Source organism: Lepidochelys kempii, chromosome 1 (assembly GCF_965140285.1).
Source record: "Lepidochelys kempii isolate rLepKem1 chromosome 1, rLepKem1.hap1, whole genome shotgun sequence".
In the NCBI taxonomy this organism is placed as follows: domain Eukaryota; kingdom Metazoa; phylum Chordata; order Testudines; family Cheloniidae; genus Lepidochelys; species Lepidochelys kempii.
The window spans coordinates 161,048,132-161,068,252 of NC_136380.1; the positions used below are offsets into that span (position 1 = coordinate 161,048,132).

General features: G+C 42.0%; 1 protein-coding gene across 8 annotated transcripts in view; it reads left to right on the forward strand.

Moving 5' to 3' along the window:
* The window catches only part of BRWD1 (bromodomain and WD repeat domain containing 1), a 113,570-nt gene that overhangs the window by 12,099 nt on the left and 81,350 nt on the right, over window positions 1–20,121 (forward strand). For 6 of the 8 annotated variants that reach the window (XM_073360442.2, XM_073360460.2, XM_073360451.2 and 3 more), the window contains exons 9-13: window positions 3,134–3,234; window positions 6,560–6,630; window positions 8,478–8,578; window positions 11,280–11,320; window positions 19,589–19,687. In XM_073360442.2, coding sequence (XP_073216543.2) covers window positions 3,134–3,234; window positions 6,560–6,630; window positions 8,478–8,578; window positions 11,280–11,320; window positions 19,589–19,687 — 413 coding nt within the window. Of the gene's footprint in view, window positions 1–3,133; window positions 3,235–6,540; window positions 6,631–8,477; window positions 8,579–11,279; window positions 11,321–19,588; window positions 19,688–20,121 lie in introns of those variants that run through there. The other 2 variants (XM_073360494.2, XM_073360506.1) reach the window with 2 other exon arrangements.

The following is a 20,121-nucleotide window of genomic DNA, read 5'->3' on the forward strand; positions in this document are numbered from 1 at the left end:
AAGTTATTTATTGCCAGGTAACTATAGGGGAGCCAAAAAAACAAAACAGTTTTATAATCAAATTTAAGTTAGATTTAATATTATAAGTCAGGTTTAGAAAACTATAACTGATCACACAAGTGAAGGTCAGAAGGCTATACCTAGAGAGAGAGAGTTGGGTTCTCATCACTCCATGAAGCTTGAATCGATCAGGATTTCTAGGTGGTGGTGGTAGCAGAGGGTCCGGAATGCTGGAGACCTGCAGAGCCCACAGCATGATCAGTTAGGAGAAGATTCAGTCCCCATGGATCTAATGCAGATTTTGGATCCAGGCATCAGAACACATGAGCATGTGTAGGGGTTTTTGTAGGGAAAGAACAGTGGTTCAGGGGAGAACACTAGATTTGTTTGTGGGTAAACTGATGGCTCAAGGAAGTATACCAAAGTTGTTTTGTTCAGGCTAGACAATAGGAGCTGATCATTCCTGGCAATGGGCGATGTTCCTTCCAGGGAGCCCACAGTGCAATTAGGCAGCTTCAATGTTTTGGATACCATTAAAGGATTTATTAGTACAATTGGTCTGATAACTACTGAGCTGGGTGTGTGCTGGTGTGGGTTCATTAACATCTGGAGCAGAGATCCCCATCATGCAGTGCTTTCCTGCTTTTCTGGTCCCATAGTTCAGTGTGGTTCTTGCCTGGAAATCTTGGTTCTCCATTCTGTATGCTAATGGAGATGCATCCCTGTCCCATCTTTGATGCAAATGAGGCTAGGGGAGTTTCCTTAATCCTGTCACCCTTGTCCAGAGGAGTTTAGTTGTCTTCCCCCACTGCCTTTTCATTGCTTTTTGTAAGTCTTTCTTCTGATCTGCTTTGGTTCAAGCAAAGGCTGGGTGGAGGGGGAAGGTCTTCTGTGAGTCAGACAGGCTGGGTACTGCACTCTGGTTCCCCAAGAATACAGAGCTGATAGGTAACAATAGCTTCAGTTTTATGGCTGTGCTGCTGTAATGCCTCTAATGTAGACATGACCAGGGATGTGTTTGTGTCATGAGTCAAGAAAGCTAAAGAGAAATTAATTCAGTAATAGCAGTTATACTAGTCATAGGATGCACTAAGATTATCTAACCTATAGGAGGACAAGTACCTGACTCTCTCAATTGGTGGCCAAAGTCTAGGGAAATTCTGCTGCCCATGTGATAAGAGCCTGGATTTAATGTCTCTGTTATGTTAATACCCTCTGACAGTGAAAATTAGTTACTACTTTTGTATTTTGAGACAAATAACTCCTAACCAGTAAAAATTTTACAGCAAATTGAAGTTCTGATAGGTTGGAGGGGGAGCGGCAGTAGAGTGGTAGGTAAATGTGGCAAGTTATTTTAAACTTTGTGGCTTTGACATGACTGAATTTTCTTTCAAACTGTATGTTTGGTATTGACATTTACTAAGGTCAGAATTTTCAAAATTATAGGTGCCTAAAGTTAAGAATAGTTTTGATTCTTTTTTAATAAAAGGACAATATTAGGATAAAATTTACATATTTCATTTAAAAGAAAATATATTAATACTGAAGGATACAAAACAAAAATAAAACTCCTATACGCACGAAAACATGCTACCTTAACTGTTCTATGTCAACATAAATTATTAAAATCAATACTTTAAAATATCTAATCTACTCTTGTCACTTACATTGTTTCCATTCTCTCAGTTTAGAGTAAAAATAGACTAATCAGTTTCACATCCCACTTGTATGTTAGGATGTTCGGAATATTCCTTTCAAAGAACTATTTCTCAGGTTTAATATTAATTTATTTTAAACTTACTTTATATTTCAGAATTAAATTGATTTGATAATGTGTGAAGAAAAACACCCTAAGCTTGAGAAACAGCAATCCACAGTTTCTGACTTTACCTTAAAACATGCAACCATAGGACTCTTATTTTGGGAACAAACCATGCACAAGTGTGTTCTGTATGTTCTGTTGTGCGTAGTAGGTAATCCACTGTCTAGTTTCAATATATAATGTACTTTAATGTGAGTGCTGTGTGTTAATCATTGTCTTCCAAACTTTGCATATTTTAGGACCTTGTAATTCCACTTTTAACAAATCATACAGCAGGTTATTTATTAGAAACTGTATACAATTTGCCACCAGTGCAAGCTGGTTTGGGAGAGAGAAGTGGAAGGCTGGCATCTTTACCACCCCCTTGTCTTACAGAAATCAGTAGAAGATGAGCTCTCTTTCACCCAATTCTGTTTCCCTACAGCACTCTGGAGTTGAGGTTCCTTTTCATTCCTGCACAGTTTGTGGTGCTTGTAAGCATGGCTTTGTCTCAGCACCCATTATCCCTGACTTTTAAAATGCAGAATGCGAGTAGGCTGGTGGACTTGTTGAGTATTTGTACCTGAGACAGTTGTGTTGAATTTTCTTGTTGGCTGTAGCTAAGCTTTGTAATTTTAATGCTACTTTTACAAAATTACAAAAGGTTTTTGGTGTTGGGAAGAGTTAAAAAAAGTTAACCACTATGTATGTTGCTTTTCACATCTCCTGTGTAGCTATTTTTAAATAGGTAGCCACCTGTGTAGCTTTGAATCAGAATCCTTAAAGAAAAACATCAGTATGTGAACTTACATGTACAGAGCAAGTACCTGTAAATGGTTAAACAATGCTAGTTTGTGTGACCTGGTTAAAACAGAATTTATAACAAGTACCTACTGAGTGCAGATTTCCTCCACTGTCTTTAGAATTCTGTGTTTGCTACCTAGAATGATTCACTGACAAATTTTCAGTGAACTGCGACAGTCAATTGAGTTTTTTTTAAAAGGAGTAAAACATCTCCTGCACTTGCCTCTTTTTTTCTTTTTAAATATAGTCATGGCTGGAATACACAAGATAAACCCAACTTAAAAAGGGAATTTAAGACGCAAACCTTTGATTTCAGGACCTATAACTTTGTTTGTGTCAACAGTTGAATTTCAACTGTTCCCATAATTCATTAGAATCTAGAATAATTTAAAAAAATTATATGAATTTGTAAAAAGTTAACTTATTTCCTTACTTATAAAATAATTTCAAACAGGTAACATTGTCATTAAAAAGAAAAAGTTGGCAAGTTTTTATTTTAACATTTCCTGTGTATGGCTTTAATTTTAGTTTAGTCCAATGGTCAAAGGCTCCATGCGCTACATGGTATCTACTGGTGCAGATGGAACAGTTTGCTTTTGGCAATGGGATGCAGATTCCATGAAATTCAGGTATGTAAGTGGGTTGCTGTTGAGCTCTTCAAATGTCGTCTCTCCTTTCTTGATTACAAGATGGCAGTTATTTTGGGGGGTGTAAATTGACTTGTTACGTATAAATAATCTTTTGATGTTTATACACAGAAAGCTTAATATCCCACACAACAGCCTACAGAATATTTTAAGTGCCATTACACACTGCATTCATTACAAAATTGTGATTGATTCATTGTCCGGAGGAACAAACAAACCAATTCACTAGCTTCTTACGACATCAGAAATGCTGTGGGAAAAGTAAAATTGAGAATCTTAGTATATTAGACCCATATCGTAAAGGTATTTTTGCTGTCTTTGAGTTTGACAGTCCTGTTGTTCTGGGACCCATTACTTTTGTTCATTTCATGAAACTTGTGTGTAAAAATGTATTTAAAAGATGCTGCTGTCATTCAATTCATAACTGCCACAATTTACTGTTTTGATATGCAATTTTTTTACTAAATTAGTAATTAGGCTATTCCTAGTACTAAGCAGGAATCCATGATCAGAATATATTTAATATTTTTCCATGGAAGTGTTCATAATATCTAATACAGAATACTCAAATTTGTTGAACTGTTCCAGTATGTCTAATGTGGAAACTTCCAATACTTGAGCAAAAAAGTCTGTAATTCAGATTGTGAAAAGAAATCACTTATGCCTGTGCCAGTGAAAGCAGTGTAGTTGCAAAGGTGTTACTAAGGCATAATTTGGCCCAAAGAGCTTTTTAATGATACATGACACAGAAAAGTCCCAGGTTCACTCTCTGTTCCCAGTTTGTTTATAGGGCTAGTAGTTAAAAAATAAGTTTAAAAAATATATACAAGTAATATTTACTTCTATAGTGCATTTCAACTGTAGATCTCAAAGCACTTTACATTTAATATTATTGTGTCCAAAATCCCCAATGAGGATTTGGCCCCCATTGTGCTGGGTGATGTACAAACATAAGACACAATTCTTGCCTTATGAGGGGGTTTTGTAAACAAAATACATGTGTTCTGGAAGTCATTAAGGTATTTAGCATGGAAACCTATAATGCCATTTTTACAGTTAATTTTTGGAGTAGAACAGCCTTTCAGTTGTAGGATTTTTTCTTAGTTGACAAAGTTGGGTATATAATGGACTTTTTAAAATCTTACCTTTTCATCTCTCCCAGATCCATGTTTATCAGTATCTGTTCCATGAGTGATTGCAACACATGCTTAGCTGGTGACATTGCATCATCACAGAGCATGAAACCAAGCTTTTTACTCAACAGTTGCATATCTTTACAAAACTTTGATTTTTAAATCTGTTTTATACCTCATAAAATTACATGAAGCTGCAGAATCCTGAGACATACCTTACCCTTGTAGGCCAAGCTCCACACTTGGTACAATGTCACCAGCATAGCACTTACTGGATATGTCATGGAGTGTGTAAATCAGATTTGCAAAGGAGAGAGAACCCAAACTGTGGGGTTTCCATATTACCTCTGCTATTTTAGGCTGTGTATTCATAAATTTATGAATATATTTAAAAAAAATAGGACTGTCAAGCGATTAATCTGATTAATCGTGCAATTAAACAACAATAGAATACCATTTAAGTATTTTTGGATATTCTGCATTTTCAAATATATTGATTTAAATTACAATACAGAATACAAAGAGTACAGTGCTCACTATATTTTTTATTACAAGTATTTGCATTATATAAAAACAAGAGAAATAGTAGTTTTCAATTCACCTAGTACAAGTACTGCAGTGCAATCTCTTTATCATGAAAGTTGAACTACAAATGTAGAATTATGTACAAAAAAACCTGCATTCAAAAATAAAACAATGTAAAACTTTAGAGCCTGCAAGTCCTCAGTCCTATTTCTCGTTCAGCCAATCGCTCAGACAAACAAGTTTGTTTACATTGGCAGAAAATAATGCTGCCCGCTTCTTTTTTACAATGTCACCTGAAAGTGAGAACAGGTGTTCTCATGGCACTGTTATAGCAGGCGTCGCAAGATATTTATGTGCCAGATGCACTAAAGATTCATACGTTCCTTCATGCTTCAACCACCATTCATGGGGACATGTGTCCATGCTGATGACGGGTTCTGCTCGATAAAAATCCAAAGCAGTGCAGACTGACGCATGTTCATTTTCATTATCTGAGTCAGATGCCTCTAGCAGAAGGTTGATTTACTTTTTTGGTAGTTCGGATTCTGTAGTTTCTGCAGTGGAGTGTTGCTCTTCAGAGACTTCTGAAAGCGTGCTCCACACGTCGTCCTTCTCGGATTTTGGACGGCACTTCAGATTCTTAAATCTTGGGTCAAGTGCTGTAGCTGTCCTTAAAAATCTTACATTGGTACCTTCTTTGCGTTTTCTCAGATGTGCCATGAAAATGTTCTTAAAATGAACAACATGTGCTGGGTCATCATCCGAGACTGCTATAACATGAAATATATGGCAGAATGCAGGTAAAATAGAACAGGGGATGTACAATTCTCCTGCAAGGAATTCAGTCACAAATTTAATTAGCGCATTATTTTTTTACCGAGCGTAATCAGCATGGAAGCATGTCCTTTGGAATGGTGGCTGAAGCATGAAGGGGCCTACAAATTTTTAGCATATCTGACATGTAAATTCCTTGCAATGCCGGGTACAAAAGTGCTATGCAAATGCCTGTTCTCACTTTCTGGTGACATAAATAAGAAGTGGGCAGCATTATCTTCCCATAAATGTAAACAAACTTGTTTCTCTTAGCGATTGGCTGAATAAGTAGTAGGACTGAGTGGACTTGTAGGCTCTGAAGTTTTACATTGTTTTGTTTGAGTGCAGTTATGTAACAAAAAAAAATCTACATTTGTAAGTTGCACTTTCACATCAAAGAGATTGCACTACAGTACTAGTATGAGATTAATTGAAAAATACTGTTATTTTTACAGTGCAAATATTTGTAATAAACAGTATACACTTTGATTTCAGTTTCAACACAGAATACTATATGAAAATGTAGAAAAACATCCAAAATACTTCATAAATTTCAGTTGGTGTGCTATTGTTTAATAGTGCGATTAACGGATTAATTGTGATTAATTTTTTTGTTAATCGCATGAGATCAACAGCCCTAAAAAAAAAAAAAAAAAAATCAAACCGTTTACTGTAATTCCAACTTCTCACAAAGAAAACATACACACTTTAGCTCCTCAACATTGGTGATTGTGCATGTGTTTGTGGCAATGTGAACTCAGATTTTGAAAGATTGTGTTAACCTTTAATCTTTACGTTGCATGTCCTGATTTTTCAGCAACTTTTTTCTTTTAAAGTAATCGGCCAGTGAAGTTTACAGAGAAATCCAGGCCTGGAGTTCAGATGCTTTGTTCTTCTTTTAGCATTGGTAAGTTGTATGCATGTTGATATTGGTTTTTCCACTAATGTACAGACACATTCTGTCAATTTCAACTGTCCTACATTTGTAATAAGTCTTATAATTCCTCTCCTTACACTCCAGAATTGGATGTAAGGATCCATATAACTTTATCCTGTTCTTCCTACAAAGCCTTGTTCTATAGAATCATAGAAATGTAGGGGCTAGAATGGACCTAGAGGTTATCTAGTCCAGCCCCCTGCCCCGAGGCATGCCTAGACCATCCCTGACAGGTGTTTGTCCAACCTGTTTTTAAAAACCTCCAGTGTGCAATCCCTGTCAACCTCCTGCAGAAGCCTCTTCCAATGCTTAACAAATCTTATAGTTAGGTTTTCCATAATATCTGAATCTACACCCCTGACTCCTTCAGACTTGCTCCCAGATCCCTGCAGTCATTGCTGATCTGATTGGGGTCATACCTGGCAGTATCATAAGTGTCTATGTGGATGAGCAGCATGGGGTAGTCGTCAGAGACAGATGAACCTCGCAAACTTTCCATAACACCTAGGATGCAGGCTCCGGGCAGGTAGGGCATCTTCCGGGACAGCCGATCAGGCCAGCAGATGGGTAACGTTCAGCATCTGGGAAAGAATGGACAAAGATTTTCTTAACAAAGAACTTGTTGCAAGGTCCAGTTGTAAGCTACTTTGCCATCTCCTGTGCTGAGCACATCAGCTACTTCTGGAGCATTCTTCCTAGTTGAGCAACAAGAGTGTAGTGTAAATACAATGTTGGGCTCTTACATAACATTATAGAAGATGTCTGATACGCCCTGTCGATACCTCCAATCTAGAGAACTACATGATCTCTTGCATTTTCAGTGGGGGTGTGTGTATATATATATATATATGTGTGTGTGTGTGTGCTCTGTGCGTTCAGTAATGCTCTGAAGATCTATCACAAAAACAGTAGGTTGGCTGAAGGTATTGTGACAGATCTGCTGCTGCCTTTCTGGCTTGTGATTGGAGGGTGATAGCTCATCGGGGCTGGGGAAGGCTCTGTAGCCCTTAAGAGGACCGTTGGAGACCTGGGGGGACAGCGCTGAAGGTAGCTGTTCCAGATGGTGACTGAGCTGGGGTTTCTGGAGTTGGATTCATCTGTGTTAAGAGAAACAAGATACATGTACATAATGTAAATAAAATACACAGTGTGAGGTCCTATCAGTTTTTCTCCAGTAACCAAAACTGACCAGCTATAAGGCCCTGAAATTGACCAGCATACTTATAAGGGTCAACAGTATATTTAAAATGTGTAATGTGAATTTATTGGCTTTGCATGCACTTTGCACATGGCTTAATGTCTTGTATGTTTTGACTATGCTTCCTTCAGTTCCCAGTGATTGGATGAATTCTTTATAAATAAAAGCAGGAGAATGAAAAATGTGTCTGGATTTTTTTCACTCTTTTACTGTTTCCCTGCTATAAAATCTCTCCGCTTGACCCTTAATTTCGTTTACAATATGTGGATATTTCCAGTGAAAAATTGCCGGTGTAACACACTCTTTTGAAGTATGGAGAAGTCTTTCTGCTCTAAAAACAGTATATAATTTTAACTGCAACCTTGTTTTAGAAAGTTCTCATTATTATTGTTTCCTTTAATCTTTCATACTAAAATGTAGTGATTTTACTTTTTTATTATTTATGGCTAAAAAGGATTTTTTAAAAAAATGAATTTTCACTCCACCTTTGTATAGTGGTGGGAAAACAGCAAGAAATTTGACATTTGTCAGAATTTTAATCTATCATGTTCTACCTGATATTGTAACAAATTAAAATTCTTATCTGTGTCAGCTTTTTAATTACTGTTTGAATTTTCAGGTGGTACATTTCTAGCAACAGGCAGTACAGATCATGTTATCAGGATGTATTTTTTTGGCTCTGAAACACCTGAAAAAATAGCTGAACTGGAAAGCCATGCTGTAAGTAAGATTGTTAAATCTACAAGTCACCTATTTAAAATACTTGAAGAACTGTGTTGGGGCTTCTAGCAGCATTCTAGATATGGCTTTAAAAGTTTTCTGGATTAGATTTTCCAGTATGCAAAATTTTAAGTGACGGTAACTTGAAACACTTTATATGGGTTAAATGAATTGAGGGAACATATCACAATGATGTTCTTTTAAGTATGTTTTATTTTAGGTATGTTTCATACGCTAAGGCCTCCTTATACAGTTCTGCAGGTGTGAAGTAAGGTAAATGTTTGTTCTTGTTTTAAGGCTCTTTTACACTTCTACAGCAGTATAAATGCAATTTATTACTGCACCACAAATGAAAGTACGCACTTCTGTCTTGCATGTTTAACAGTAGAACCCTTTTTAAACATGCAAGACAGAAGTGTGTACTTTCATTTGTGATGCGTTAATAAATATAGGTTATACATGTTAAAATGATTATATTTATCACCTATGGATTTAATCTTGCAATACTGTATGCTATAATTTGAAATTCAGTGACTGTTTTAGATCAGAAATACAGTTTATGGCTATTTTCAATAAATATTTCTTCTTACAACATAAGTTCTAGGATCACTAAAGGCCACTTGAGTTGCATTAGTTTGACTCTTTGTATTTGACAGGACTGCTCCCAACATTGCTTTCCCTAATGGCTTATGTAACCGACTGAGTATCTTCAGTGATGGTGCCCAATTTTCTCTTCAATTGCTCTTACTGTTAATAACTTAATGGCTAGCCTAAGTATTTTCTAACATGTTCCATGCTTAAAAAAAAAAAAAAAAAAAATCCTTCCTTTATAGATGTTCTCTGGGGCCTGATTCACATTTATACTGCTCTGGAAGTGTAAAGGAGCCTTAAAGCAAGAATAAATTACATTTACCCTTACTTCACACTTGCAGAACTGTAAAAGGAGGCCTTAGTGTGAGAGAATTTGACCCTTTGTGTTTATAGACATTGTGATCTTGGGTCCTCTCCAATACCATAAAAACTTAGCTTCTCTCCTTTGGTTCTTGTAACTGTTATTACTGCCTTATTTGGTAACTTGATTTAGTGTTCCTCCCCTGTTTATTGCTCATCTCCTGTAGGAACCAGATATCTACCTTCTATTATGGGTGCAGAAGCATTAGAGGAATGTAGACCAGCAAGCATGCTGACTTAAAAAAAAATCCGTAGAGAGAATGAGTGGGGGTGGAGGGGCAGGTAACTCCTAATTCCATAGGACCACAGTTTTATCAGTATGAATTGGGGATGGTTACATTACTTGTGTGCCAATAAACCTTAATACATGAAGGTGTGGTATATAATGTGTACCACATGCTTAATAAAATAGCGTTTGAGTTTTTAAATTTTTTATGTATCATTTGCCTGTGAAGTAAGGCACCTTTAGCACCATGAGTCCAGCTGTACAGGACTCTGATAGTTTTGTATCTCTTAAATATGTTTAAAACACCTCCTACATGTCAGTTTTAGAGGCAGTTACCTTGGTAATTTTCAGGGTCAGAAACAAGAATTGTCTTGTTAGGAAGTGGTGTATTCACTTAAAGTGTAAAAATCATATTTCCAGAGCTCATAAGTTTAAATATGCTAAAAAGAAACTTATCAGTTGTGCAGGATGGGGTAGTGCATGTCGTGGGCCATGGGCGGGTGTGGTTTGTGGAGAGGATTCTATATTTAGGCCAAGGAGAAAAGAACACTCTTCTGGCAGGTTATTTTTTTTTAAATGACTGAAGTTGTTTAGAAGTTTTAAATGTTAGAATGGGTGTCAGTTGTGATGCACTAGTGGTCAGAGTGTAAGAAAGGCTGTCAAAGATGTATGAGAATTACATTTTATCTGTAACTATGTGGTCTAAATGTGGTGATTAAATTTTTTTCCCAAGCGTTATTGATGGCTTTTTAAATACTTACTGTCTTTCTTATATCCCTGTTTCAGTTGCTTTCTTTCCAAATAATACTTTAACTTCCTCATTTTAATTATATGTTTTGGGAGGTGATAAGAGTTGGAGTGTTGATCATTACCTTTAGAGAAGACTTCCAAAACTCGCAAATTTTCTGGTGTGGGTACATCATCTCCTTGCCCATTCATTTTATCTTGATGAATATGAATAGCTAACTATTGTGTGTGTTTGGAGTGGGGGGAAACTTGCTTACTCTGCGCAAATACAATTTTGCTGTAGAAACCAGTTCCTCTAGATTCTAACTTGCTTAGGACAGTGAAAGTCCAAATTCAAATTTAAGTGCCTAGTTACTAATGGAAAGCTACTTATTGATGGGTCTGCAAAGTTTCACAAATTCATTCCAAGTATGTTAGCAAGATGAGTTTAAAAAGTGGACCATTCTTTTAAAAGTTGCAATTTAAATTTAGGGTCAGAATCTTAGCAAATTCTACTAAGATCATTGTATAGGGATCTGCTGACCTTTCAATTATATGTACCAGTTAGTATCAAAAATATTCTGTACTGTGAAACTTTAATCAAAATTGTTCTGAAATGGGAGAGTTTTCTGCAGTGTTGCAAAAGAGATCACATTCTCTGGGACTTGGCTAATACTTTTTTCTGATCCTGTATGTTAACGTCTTTTGTAAAGAAGGCTATGTACATTTTTCTAAAAGAAATTAAGTTCCTGATTAAAAATTAACTTCTAACCTCTCTTAAAAACTTTTCTTTTGCAGGACAAAGTGGACAGCCTTCAGTTTTCGAACAGCGGTGATAGGTATGTTGCAAGACTCAAAATGTAAATATGTCCTTTAAATGTTTTGGCATTAAATACCTACTGTTGCACTCATATGGAGTGCTCAGCTAAGAAAATCTGATACAGCTATAATTTGAAGGATGGTCTACGTTTCTCTAGAGTGCAGTGTTCACTTTAGTTTCAGCTCTGTGCTTTTGTTCCCTGTGAATATTTTAACATACCTTCAATTTGGATAAGCTGATTTTTTTTTAACTATATAGGAAAGTGTTGTCATATTTCTAATAAGAATTAAGGGTGGGCTTTTCAAAGCACTAAACGCTGGCCTAACTCTGCTTCTTCCATTTAAGGCAATGGTAAAATTCATGTGGTCTTAAATGGGAGCAGAGTTAACTGATGCTGAGCAGTTTTAAAAACCACACCCTTAAAATTTACAAGGCAACAGTGCATATATTTAAGCAAAGGACCCTGTCTGGATTGTCCAGGTTGATCTATCCTTCTAGTCACATTTAAGATTTCTCTAAAGCTGCTTTTTTTTCCCCCCGTTTTTTGTGCGGTTTTTATGGTGTTTTGTTTTAACTGGCTTTCTGGTAGCTTGTTGGAGAGAGATCTTGAATATTGGGTGTGATGTAACAGGAGAAGGGAAAACACCTTTGATTTGCTAGCTTCTGCTACTGGGGGTCCTCACAGTAGATGGCTCATCCTTTGACACTGCCAAGATCCCCTCTCACTCTCCCCCCACCCTTGCTACACACACTTTCTGGTACCCGCTTCTCTTCCCACAGCTAGAAATGTGCTGTGCATCCTGCTAGTGTCAGTTACATCACAGGGCACCTTCTCTTCCCCTCATCTGAGCCATCAGTTTCCCAATGCATAATCCAGCCTTGCAGGGCATACTCTCCATTTAGCCTGCTTATCAGTTCCAGTGTTACCCTTTTTGTCACCCTTTTTCCATGTCGGATGCGAGGAACGCTACACCTCTGCATCATATCCACTAAGAGCCCCCTACTTGGATCTAAGGCTTCAGGGAAAGGAAGTAGTAGGAAGAAACTATTTAATGTTATCATAATGCCCATAGGGCCGTCAAAGTGTTTGGACCCCCTTGTACTTTGTGCTGTACAGAGACAAAGATAGATTCAGTTTCTCTTTGAGTGCTTGTTCATGTCCACTCCACTCCAGTCAGGTGTGTGTGTGCACACATGCATGATGGCCAGAAGATTTTTCCCCTAGCAGCATCCACTGGGTCGGCCTGAGTACACCCTGGAGTCACGCCTTCATGGCGCTTAATATAGAGCCCTGTCACCCCTTCAGTTCCTTCTTACCGCCAGTGACAGTTGGCTGGAACTTAACTCTTGCTTAGCAAGCACGTTCTCTACTCATTGTATATAGTTACCTTAGTCTTAGAGTTCTTAGCATAGAGTTGTTGGGGGTTCCCCCCCATCCTGCCTCCCCAGAGCAGTGGCATGCTGCGATCCCTGGGGTTTAAAAACTGTGTGGCGTGCGCAAAGCACATGCCAAAGAGCAATCCACACTCCTCATGTTTACAGTGCCTAGGGGAGGGACACCAAAAGGATAGCTGTAAGATCTGCCATGTAAGATCACCCTAGAACTCTTAAAGAAAGGAAACAGCAGCTGAAGGTGATCCTAGTGGAGGCAGCCTATGCCCTCACTCCGACCTGGGCTCAGGGGACCTGGCCTCTAACGCTTAGTCTTTGACGTGGAGCTCCCCCGCACCGTTGTCAGGCTCAGTGCCAAGAAAGGACTCCTCTCGAGATGCTTGGCACCGCCATGGCACCTCGCGAGGCCCAGCTGACAGCAAGTACCGATCCCACTCGCTGGTGCCTCAGAAGAAAAAGAAACTGGACAGCCGCTCTCCTATGGCCAAACCCAGAGATGTGAGACCCCAGGTGGGCCACAGTTCTGGATCCCCTGCTGGGGCCGTGTCAACTCCTGCCCCCCACCAGTCGCCGCTCCCTACACAGCAGCTACAGCTCCCTTCAATGCCGGAGGCTTACCAAGCCGCTCAGGACCTCCTGCACCTTACGGTGCTGTTCTCGCCCCCCAGGAGGGAAGAACCTTCAGTGCTGGTGGACCTGCCCCAACCCCCTGGTGCAATCAGAAGGGAAGCCGGCTATGATGTCGAGGTGCTCCCCCTTGCTATGTCCCTCAGCGCCGGCTCACTTGGACAGAGAGCCTACCCACTCAACCGAGCTCTTGACGCTCAAGGCACCGAGGCTTGGCTCCTCCGTGGTCTTCAGTCTCAGAGACCTTGGAGTCAGAGTCTGACTCCTATCACTCCAGGAGAAGCAGGAACTGCAGATCAAGGTCTGGGAGAGACAGGAACGAGCCCCAGGTGTGGCCTCTGTGATGGCAGAACCCGCCTCAGTGGCCCTTCTGGACGCCCTGGGCTTTTCACCAAGCACAGGGAGGAATCCAAGGTCACAGCTCCATGATGTCTTCTGTGGCTTCAGCCACCTTTGTCACGCCATCAGCTACACGTCTGCCCTCGGCACCTGCCCACACACCAACGCCTCTGACAGCGGCACCATCATTGACTCCAGTACTGTGCTTGGTTCTCACTTGGTTCTGCCAGCGTCCTCGCACTGTCTCCCACGCCGGCACCATTGTCAACTACGACGCAGGCACCAGCAGCGTCGACGTTGGGCCCTCCGCCTTCCTCAGCGCCTGTGAGCGGATTGGCGCTGGTTCCTTCGGTTCCTCCTATCATACTGATGGCTGTGCCAACTCTTGGTCTGTCGGCTGCAGCTCTGGCACCGTCGGCTGCACCCTTAGCACCAATGCTGCCCCTAGAGTCTCGGGGGATCCCTGGGGCAGATGGCAGGGAGCATCCGCTCATTATGAACGCTTCTTCCTCTTCATTACTGGATGAAGCATTGGTGGGTACAGTCATAACTCCTGCGCTTGAGGACAACAGGGTGCTGCAGCAGTTGCTGTGCAGGGCCACTCAGGGTCTGGGCATTAAGGCCGAGGAGGTAGTCAAGGAGGCTGATCCTGTGGTGGACATCCTTGCACCCTCAGGGCCTTCCCGTATTGATTGTGGACACCACCAAGACCCTGTGGCAGACCCAAGCACAATGAGAGGCATTATTTCATTCCCTCCACAAGGGCTCGGACATTTCTACTTCCACCCACCCCCTGACTTTCTTGTTGTGGATGCTGCTAACCAGTGTGAGACAGGGCTTTCAAGGGCCCTCCCCAAAAAACAGGGAGGCTAAGCGTCTAGACCTTGTTGGGAGAAATTCTATTCTACAGGGGGTCTGCAGCTCCATATCTCGAACCAACAGGCCATTGTCAGCAGGTGCAGGTACATGAACAACACCTGTGCAGTGATGGCTAAATTTACTGAGCTCCTCCCTTCGGACTACCGAACCAAGTTCTCGGCTTTGGAGGAGGATGGGAATCGAGTCTCCCGTGCTTGCCTCCAGGTTGCATTGGATGCTGCAGATGCTGCCACTAGGCTCATGGCGCCTGGCTACAAGTCTCTGGGCTCCCTTAGGAGTAGACCAATAGACCATTCAGGACCTCCCATTCAAGGGTGAGACTCTTCTCTTGTCCGTCTTTCAAAAGAGGCTGCGCAGCCTGAAAGACTCACGAGCCACCCTCAAGTCTTTGGGTCTGCACACTCCAGCCACATGGCGGAGACACTTCCGACTGCAACCTCCTCCGAGATTCCATCAGCAGAACCGACAGGACGGTTCTTGGAGGAGGAGGCAACACCCAACCTTAGGTCAGGGCTCTGGCCAGCCCAAGATGCCCTCTGGCCCTAAACCAGCCTTTTGAAGGTGCAGTCAAGGACAGCGCACCAGATCAGAGACTGCATCTACTCCGCCTTACTTTTTCCTCCGGACTATCCCCTTTCTACCGTGCATGGTCCCGTATCACCTCAGACTGCTGGGTGCTCTGCCCGGTAGAGAGGGGATACTCCATCCAATTCTGTGCCTTTCCACCCCCCTTCCCTGTCCCTCTTCAGGGACCCTTCTGATGAGCATCTACTCATCCAGGAGGTGCAGTTACTCCTATCACTAGGGGCAGTGGAGGAGGTTCCTCTGGAGCACAGGGGCAAGGGCTTCTATTCCCGGTATTTCCTAATACCGAAAGCCAAAGGTGGCCTCAGGCATATCTTTGACCTGCGAGAGCTCAACAAGTTCGTGAAGAAACTCTGGTTCTGCATGGTCTCCTTGGCCTCCATCATCCCCTCACTAGATCCAGCAGATTGGTATGCCACGCTCAACTTGAAGGACGCGTACTTTCACATTGCAATCACTCAGACCCAGAGGAAGTACCTCAGGTTTGTGGTCAATGGTACCCACAAACAATTTACTGTCCGCACGTTCAGCCTGTCAGAGGCACGTCGAGTATTCACCAAGTGCATGGCAGTCATCACCGCGTTCTTGTGGAGGCACCAGGTACAGGTGTTTGCATACCGCAACAACTGGCTGATCAGTCTGCTCCAGGACCCAAGTGAAAATTCAGGTCACATTTATCAGAGCCACCTTCGAGAGCCTGGATCTACTCCTAAACTAAGCAAAATAGACTGTCTCCTGTCCAGAGGATAGAGTTCATAGGGGCAGTACTGGACTCGACCCAAGCCAAGGCATACATGCCACAGGCGAGGTTTCAGGCCTTCAGCAGCGTAATCCGGGGCATCATGCATTTCCACACCACTCCGGCATGAAACTGTCTGAAACTTCTTAGGCACATGGCGGCCTGTACCTATGTGGTGTGGCACAGCAGACTCCGCTTCGACTGCTCCAGTCGTGGCTAGCGTCAGTCTGTTGTCCAGCCCGGGACGGCTTGGACAGGATCATGATCCTGCCTCGCCTGGTCCTCGACTCGCTTCGGTGGTGGACCGATGCTCAGCAGGTGTGCTCAGGGGTCCCCTTTGTTGCCCCACAGCCATGTCCGTTGTTGGTGACGGATGCGTCAGACTTGGGCTGGGGAGCTCATCTGGGAGACTGCATAACTCAAGGCCTCTGGTCTCAAGCAGATCTGTGTCTCCACATCAGTGTCAGAGCTGAGAGCGGTGTGCCTAGCATGTCAAACATTCTGTCCTTACTAATCGGACAATGTGTATTAGTCATGATGGACAATACAATAGCAATGTTCTATATCAACAAATGGGGGTGCATGCTCCTCTCCCCTGTGCCAAGAAGCCTTCATGCTATGGGACTTTTGTGTAGAATATTCACCTGCAGGCTTCGTACCTCCTCAGGATTCAGAACGAGCTGGCAGACCACCTCAGCAGGTCGTTCCACAGCCATGAGTGGTCCCTTCACCTGGACATCGCAATTTCAATCCCCTAGTGGTGGGGGTTTTCCCTAGTAGACTTCTTTGCCATGTGACGCAACAGGAAGAGCCAGCAGTTCTGCTCCTTCCAAATTCACAGCCTGGGCTCCGCAACGGATGCATTCTTCCTCCACTGGGGAGGTTCTCTCCTATACGCCTTTCCACCCATACTGCTCATTCACAAGGTGCTGCTCAAGATCCGCAGAGATCAAGCTCTGGTCATACTGATAGCACTGGCCTGGCCCCATCAGCACTGGTTCAGTTCCCTCCTAGACATGTCCGTGGGAGCCCTGATTACTTTGCTGCTCTCCCCAGACCTTCTCACACAAGAACGCGGACGTCTCCAACACCCCAACTTCCAGTCGCTCCATCTTATGGTGTGGAAGCTCAATGGTTAAATCCATTGGAGCCTTTCCTGTTCAGACCAGGTTAGACAGGTCCTCCTTGGTAGTAGGAAACCCTCTACAAGAGCCATATACCTTGCCAAGTGGAAGAAATTTTCAGTCTGGTTGGCGCAGTGCCGTTCGCCCCCGATGCTGGCTTCATTGCCGCACGTTCTAGACTATCTCCTTCATCTGAAGCAGGAGGGTCTCTCATTGCCTTCTATACAGGTGCACCTAGCCACCATCTTGGCTTTCCTCCTGGGTGTGCAGGGCCGCTTGGTGTTTGCTAACCCCATGGTCAGCCAATTCCTAAAGGGGCTTGACAGCTTATACCCTCACATCTGTCAACCGCTCCCTGCCTGGGACCTCAACTTGTTCCTTTCTAGGCTCATTGGGTCCCCCTTTGAGCCTTTAGCAACATGCTCCCTGCTCTACCTCTCCTACAAGGTCGCGTTCCTGGTAGCAATAACCTCAGGTGTCTGAGCTCAGAGCCTTGACATCAGATCCTCTCTACACCATGTTCTTTAAGGACAAGGTTCAGCTCAGGTCTCACCCTGCTTTCCTCCCGAAGGTTGTGTCGCAGTTTCACATCAACCAGGACATCATCTTCCTGGTTTTCTACTGTAAACCTCATTCCAATGCCTGGGAGCAGAGACTCCACTCTCTGGATGTCTGCAGGGTGCTGACCCTTTACATCGAGAGGACGAAAGCGTTCAGAAAGTCAGTCCAGTTGTTCGTGGCAGTGGCGGACAGGATGAAAGTCAGCTGGTTTCATCCCAACACATCCCTTCATGGATTGTGTCCTGTATCCATGAGTGCTACGACCTCACATGTGTTGCTGTACCTCCGATCACTGTACACTCTGCCAGGGCGCAGGCTTCATCTACAGCATTCCTGGCTCAAGTTCCCACCCAGGAAATCTGTAGAGCGGTGACGTGGTTCTCCATACACACTTTCGCCACGCATTATGCGATTACCCAGCAGGCCAGAGATGATGCGGCCTTCGGAAGAGCAGTACTCCAATCAGTGGACAGCTCCAGCCCCCGCCCCCTCCGAACTTGGCTTGGGAGTCACCTGATTGGAATGGATGTGAACAAGCACTGAAAGAAGAAAAAACTGTTTCTCACGTCTCATAACTGTTCTTCAAGATGTTATTCATGTCCATTCCAATACCCACCCTCTTACCCCTCTGTCAGAGTAGCCGGCAAGCAGGAACTGAAGGGGTGCTGGGTCAGTAGGGCTTTGTATTGAGCGCCATGAAGGCGCGACTCCAGGGGGCACCCAGGCCAACCCGACGGCTGCTGCTAGGAGAAAAATCTTCCGGCCATCGTTGCACGCACACACCTGATTGGAATGGACATGAACAAGACATCTTGAACAACAGTTACGAGAAGTGAGTAACCGTTTTTTCTTGCACCAAGGAATTTACAATCTAAGAAATGGACTTATTTGATGAAGTGTGCCAAGTATTTCTGTGACACGGCACTGCTGTCTGCTCAGCTGTTTTCTTTTGCTAGTGGATTCAGCAAACCACCCTAATTTTACAATGTGCTTTGATCAGGAAATGAAAGCAGGGTCTGGAAACAGGTATTTCTGTAACAAAATTGTATGAAATCATTTTAAACTTTTTTTCTTCAAGTATGGTTTTGTAGAAAATGTATTTTACAAAAAAGTGTGGCTGCATGAAAAACACCCTAACTGCTGCTATTATATTAAAATGAATGGGTATGATGTTATTAAATGCAGAAAAGATCCAAGACCATAACTGAGTGGCATATTGATAAATCAAAAAAATATTTGTGTCCTTTAGTTCTCCTGGTATATTTGCAACTGGAACCATAAATTGCATACATCTGGTTTTTACTGGAGACCTAGATAAGTGACTAAGAATGCTTTTGTAATCTACATCTGGCCTGGAGGTTGCAGTTTTTCCTTCTAAATATGGCTCTTTCTACAGTAATCCTTGTCTTTGGCACTTTCATATTGCAGTAATCCAGTGCTATCTACGTGGGGCTACTATTTTATGCAATCCATAAATTATAATCTGTAAAAAGTATGACTGCTTTCTTGCTTAGCCATGCTTCTTGTGCAGGATATGGATGGAGCTCAGGCATAAATCTACCCTTTATTGCAATTTCTTTCCCAGTGCAATTTTAAAATATGATTTTTGATCTGTAAAGCCCTATATGGATTGCATCCTGGATATCTCAGGCTTACCTTCTCTGTCTGATGCCATAGCATTTGAGCTAAGGGTTTTGATTTAATAAGGAAGGACCTGGAGACAGGTTTTTCATGAAGAGTCCTTAACTCAGAACTTGCTTTCCTGTTGTTTTGCTGGTTCTCAAATTTGTTGACCTTGTGCTTACATAGAAAGCTCATCTTTTTCTTTGGCTTTCTCTGGGAAAGAAATCTGAGTTTGGGTTGTTGGAGAGTCTAAGCCTGGGTTGGAAAGATAACTTGTTTTGGTCGTTATTCCATTTTGTAGGTTTTATTTAACCTTGTGTTTATGCCCCCAGAACTCTGGATGGGTGCATTTTTAATTCGAAATATTGTGAATATCTGCTTTTGTGTACTAGATAACATCTTTTACAATTATTTCAAGGTTCATAAGTGGCAGCAGAGATGGAACAGCCCATATCTGGCGCTTCCAGCAAACAGAATGGAGGAGCATCTTGTTGGACATGGCTGACAGGTTACCAGGGTAGGCTGAGTGTCTTCTATTTATGTGTGTTTATGGGGAGTCAGAGTGAATCTTTCAAAGTACCTATCTGCTTGGAATCTAATCTAAATTCTGCACCTTTTAATTTTAAGTAAGCATGTGTGTTGTTTTTTATTAGTCTATTAAAGAAGTTCCTCTTCTGTATAATATCCATTTTTTTTCATCAGAAGAAAAATGCCCATTCTTTAGTGAAGCCTGCTGCGTCTGATTCCTTTCTAGCAATCCAGAAGCCCTGTTCCTACCGTAAATTGTAACTTTATCATAACTTGATTTGCTTTAATTAGCATAGCAATTTGATTTTTTTTCCAAAAGTGTTCTCTAGTTTTCACCCACATATTATGGCATCTCAAACTGCTCCCAGAGTTTCAAAATTAAAATTCCAAAAATCTAAATGTGCTCCTAATTTTGAGGAAGTC